Below are 5,002 nucleotides of genomic sequence, written 5' to 3'. Positions count from 1 at the left end.
TGTTTAAATGGGCGTATCAAAAGAAATCTTGCGAGTTCTGGTGACCCATTCCTTTACAGATGACAAGAGTTAATTATATATGTTCTTATAGATTTCTTTGATTTCGCTGGCTGCCATGAATAATATTAGAATTGCGCATTTGTGCTGAGCTTGGATACTGGCTTGACATATATTCTTACCCATTTCTTGTTCCGTAGTACGTGCGGTGTTTGCACTGTGGCTGAGATAAGAAGGCGTTCAAACTCCGAACTGCTGCGAGAGGTCGCCGCACTAAATGCGGAATACAAGAGAGGGGGATCTTTTTTTTTTTATCCGGGGTGCCGAAGTAACACTATTCTCAAGTAGTAGATTTGGAATTTCACTTTCTTTCATTTTGGAGCTACGCAAACGGTACCTGTTGCAAACAATCCCTCCCATGTGTCCTCGCCAGAGCGTCTTCTCTACGGCAGCCGAACCGGTCTGCGTGGGGGAAGAAGCGGGAAGGGAAAGAGTTAATAAACGCTCTCCCCGCGTACAGCGAGGAGGGCCAGTTGCGGCCCCGGACGGTAATTGGTCTCCCGCTAGCAATGCGTACAGTCTCCTTTCTGGGCGCCTCATCCCGCGCCCTTCTCAGGGCACGTTGGTGACCCGGGCATAGACGTCTTTCGGGCTCGGCCTCTAACAACCCCATAACAATTCTGGCGACGAGGTAAAACTTAAGGCATTGCATTACAATTTCTGCAACCATGCCTACCTACGGAGTGTTGGAACCGTTTCATGGGGAAGGAGCAGCCTGGACCGAGTACCTGGAGCGTGTGAAGCTGTTTTTCGACGCCAACAGCGTTCCCGGGGAAAAACAAAGGTCTGTGTTCCTGACGTGCTGCGGACCCAACACATACTCCTTGCTGCGGAGCCTAGTGACGCCCAAGACGCCCGACCAAGTCTCCATCGACGAGATATTCAGCGTACTCTCCAGCCACTTCATTCCAAAGCCTTCAGTGGTGGTGTGCCGCTTCAAGTTCAACAGTCGCCAACGCCAGCCAGATGAGTCCGTCAACGACTACACGGCATCACTAAAAAAGCTGTCGGCGAACTGTGAGTACGGCACCTTCCTTTCTGACATGCTGCGGGACAAACTCGTTTGCGGCATTAACGATGCGCCAATGCAGCGGCGCCTGTTGAAGAGCCAAACCTGACGTTCGAGACAGCAGTACAAATCCTTGTTGCGATGGAGACTGCCAAAACTGACTCAAGCATGCTGATGCAAGCGCAGGAGAGGGCCGAAGCTCAATCAGTTCACACTGCAATGCGAGCGATGAAACAGACTGTAAGCTGCTATCGCTGTGGAGAGCCACACTACGCGACAGCATGCCAGCATGCCAAAGCCAGGTGCAACGCTTGCAGCAAAATAGGGCATTTAGCAAGAGTATGCCGCTCTGCGGAAACTAAAGACACGACGCCGAAGAACGTGTCGAATAAGTACGGCAAACAAAGGCAACAAAAGCAGCCCGTGCATATTCTTGGAAGCAGTGAGAACGTTTCTGCCCCCAAGCCGCAGGTCTACGAGACGTGGCAAATGAACGGCGAGCAAACAATTCCACCCTTCATTGCAGTTTTACAAGTTGCAAGCAGGTCTCTCCGAATGGAGCTGGACACGGGGGCCAGCGTTTCCGTAATGGGTGAAACTGCATTTCAAGAGCGATTTCCCGATCTCCCAGTAGAGCCTTCAGACGTGATACTGAAAAGCTACTGCGGAAGACTTACACCCGTTAGGGGCAAGGTCATCGTGCCAGTCCAGTTCGCACGGAGAGAGGCAACATTGCCATTGTTTATAGCTCCTGATCACTGTCCGACCCTTCTCGGGAGAAACTGGATCAGCGCGCTACAACTTGACTTAAATGACGTCAGAGCTGTGGAATCCCTTACAAATATTGATAAGCTCCTCGCTCGATACAAAGATGTATTTTCAGAGGGACTTGGAACAATGAAAGGCGTGAAAGCGAAAATTGTTGTCAAGGCAGATGCAGTCCCCAAGTTTTTCAAGCCGCGAACAATTCCTTTCGCGCTTCAAGATAAAGTCGCAGAAGAGTTGCAAAGAATGCAACGAGAGGGAGTCATTACACCCGTCAGGACGTCAGATTGGGCAGCCCCTATTGTTCCTGTGCTCAAGCAAGACGGCCGCGTGCGCATATGTGGCGATTTCAAAGTAACAATCAATTCTGCAACAGTGCTAGAAAAGTACCCCGTGCCGAGAGTCGAAGACCTGTGGGCGAAGCTTTCAGGAGGCCAACAGTTCACGAGGCTAGATTTGAAAGATGCTTACCAGCAGGTAGAGCTTGATATCGACTCACAGAGGCTTGTGACAATCAACACACCTCAAGGCCTTTTTCAATACACTAGACTGCCTTTCGGAGTAGCTTCAGCGCCAGCCATTTTCCAGAGAGAAATGGAAAATTTGTTACAAGGCATGCGGCACGTCACTGTGTACTTTGACGATATCCTAGTAACTGGTCTAGACAAGGCAGATCACCTAAAGAACGTTGCCAGTGTGCTACAGCGCCTACAAGAAGCACGTCTCAAGCTCAAGCTTGCAAAGTGTTCATTCTTAGCTCAAGCAGTTGAGTATCTTGGCCATGTCATAAATGCAAATGGACTAAGGCCGACACCAAAGAAAGTAGAAGCTGTCGTTAATGCTCCGAGTCCGAAGGATATCAAGCAACTTCAAAGCTACCTCGGACTAATTAATTTTTACAGGCGTTTTCTGCCTAACCTCTCGACAGTGCTTCACCCTTTGAACCTCCTGCTTAAAAAAGAAACTGCATGGAAGTGGACAAGCGTAGAGGAACAAGCATTCAGAAAAAGTAAACAACTGTTGACCTCTGCGCATGTACTACAACACTTTGATTCCTCAAGACAAATTGTTCTCAGTTGCGACGCCTCACCGTACGGAATTGGAGCAGTCCTCGCACATCGAGATGAAACTGGGGAACATACCATTGCATTTGCATCGAGAAGCCTTCTTCCAGCAGAGAAGAATTATAGTCAACTGGACAAAGAAGCCCTTGCCATGATTTTCGGTGTCACAAAATTCCATCAGTACTTATGGGGTCAAGATTTCGAAGTGATAACTGATCACAAGCCTCTTCTGGGACTCCTTGGGCAAGACAAGCCTATTCCTGATAGATCATCACCCAGAATGATACGCTGGGCAATTACTCTGTCAGCGTACAAGTACAAGCTTGTGTACCGCCCTGGCACCTGCATCAGCAACGCCGACGCGCTGAGCCGTTTACCGCTTCCTACGGAGCCCGGCGCAGTGCCCAAGCCTGCTGAGATTTTCATGCTTGAAAATGCGTATCCACGACTTCTTTCGCCATCCGCCATTGCCAAAGCCACAGATCGTGATCCTGTGTTATCAAATTTACGTCGTGCGCTACTTACTGGGGATGAGCTGCCAAAAGGAAGTGAGTGGGCGATATTTCAGAAGAACCGCACAGAGTTTAGCGTGCACGAAAACTGCATTCTACGAGGAACACGCGTCGTCGTTCCCAAGCAACTACAAACAGAAGTTCTCGACCTACTTCATGAAACCCACCCAGGCGTGGAGAAAATGAAAGCAGTTGCAAGAAGCCATGTCTGGTGGGATGGACTCGACAGCAGCATCACAAAGAAGGTGCAACTCTGCAAAACCTGTCAAGAACATCAGAGAATGGGACGGAAAGCACAGTCGAATCCTTGGCCATTTCCGAAGAAACCATGGTCGAGACTGCATGTGGATTTCGGTGGTCCATTTCAAGGCCACTACTTCTTCGTCTTAGTAGACGCCTACTCTAAATGGGTAGAGGTGGTTCCTGTTCGTACGCCTTCAGCGGACGCCACGATCCGATGCCTGAGAAACATATTTGCAACTCATGGACTTCCAGACATCATTGTCTCTGACAACGGCACCGCATTCACCAGCGAGAAATACGCTGACTTCTTAAGCAAGAACGGCATTCGACGTATCCTGATCCCACCATACCATCCAGCGTCCAACGGTGCAGCGGAACGTGTTGTACAAACAATTAAGGGGAAATTGAAAAAAGCGGCTCCTGGAGACTTCCAGACAAACATTGACAGGATCCTACTTTCATACAGAACCACGCCACACGCGTTTACAGGATCCCCTCCTGCAGAGCTTCTTATGGGCAGGCAGCTGCAAACTCCAATTCAACGAGTGCATCCCGACATGAGAGCACGCATGGAATTCAAGCAGTTAGGGCAAAAGGTGCGCTCCGACAGAAACGCACGGAGAAGCACTTTGCCTCCAGCAGGAGAGCGCGTCTTTGTTCGGAACTTCCGACCAGGCCCATCTTGGTTTTCCGGTACCGTCAATTGTCCCACAAGTTCTTCGTCTATTCAGGTAGAGCTTGAAGACGGAACGCTGTGGAATAGACACGCGGACCATGTGCGACCGCAAACGACGCCTGCCATTACCTACGACGACGAGGATTATTTTCCGGCATCAGCCGCGACATCGGTCAACGATCCGCCGCCCCCGTCTTCCCCGTATCCCTGCTCGAGTACTGAGCCGCCGACAAAAGCATCGGCGCGCTTTCAAAGGTCAAGCGGCATCCCCTCGGAACGCCAGCTTCGACGGTCTTCGCGGGTTCGGAAGCCTGTGGATTACTACGGACTTTAGAAGACAAACAAGACATTGTTGTGCGCTTGTGCTGTGCTGCAGGCTTCATAAGAGAGGGAGGAGTGTGACGATCCCTCCCATGTGTCTTCTCTACGTTGAATTGGAGTTTGCAGCTGCCTGCCCATAAGAAGCTCTGCAGGAGGGGATCCTGTAAACGCGTGTGGCGTGGTTCTGTGTGAAAGTAGGATCCTGTCAATGTTTGTCTGGAAGTCTCCAGGAGCCGCTTTTTTTCAATTTCCCCTTAATTGTTTGTACAACACGTTCCGCTGCACCGTTGGACGCTGGATGGTATGGTGGGATCAGGATACGTCGAATGCCGTTCTTGCTTAAGAAGTCAGCGTC

At 50.3% G+C, this 5,002-nt stretch overlaps 1 protein-coding gene across 1 annotated transcript; it reads left to right on the top strand.

The window, feature by feature from the left end:
* The first annotated feature begins 725 nt into the window (after positions 1-725).
* LOC146195344 (uncharacterized) lies at positions 726-1,175 on the top strand. The gene has a single exon (XM_084596773.1). The coding sequence runs from the start codon at positions 726-728 to the stop codon at positions 1,173-1,175; it is 450 nt and encodes a 149-aa protein (XP_084452899.1).
* The last annotated feature ends 3,827 nt before the right edge of the window (positions 1,176-5,002 follow it).

The sequence above is a fragment of the Amblyomma maculatum genome, chromosome 3 (assembly GCF_055883805.1).
Source record: "Amblyomma maculatum isolate TAMU_Amacu chromosome 3, ASM5588380v1, whole genome shotgun sequence".
In the NCBI taxonomy this organism is placed as follows: domain Eukaryota; kingdom Metazoa; phylum Arthropoda; class Arachnida; order Ixodida; family Ixodidae; genus Amblyomma; species Amblyomma maculatum.
This window is presented reverse-complemented; position numbering and strand designations above follow the sequence as displayed.

Bases quoted from the DNA above. Each gene is read 5' to 3' on its own strand.
- LOC146195344 (XM_084596773.1), top strand. From the start codon at position 726: ATGCCTACCTACGGAGTGTTGGAACCGTTTCATGGGGAAGGAGCAGCC.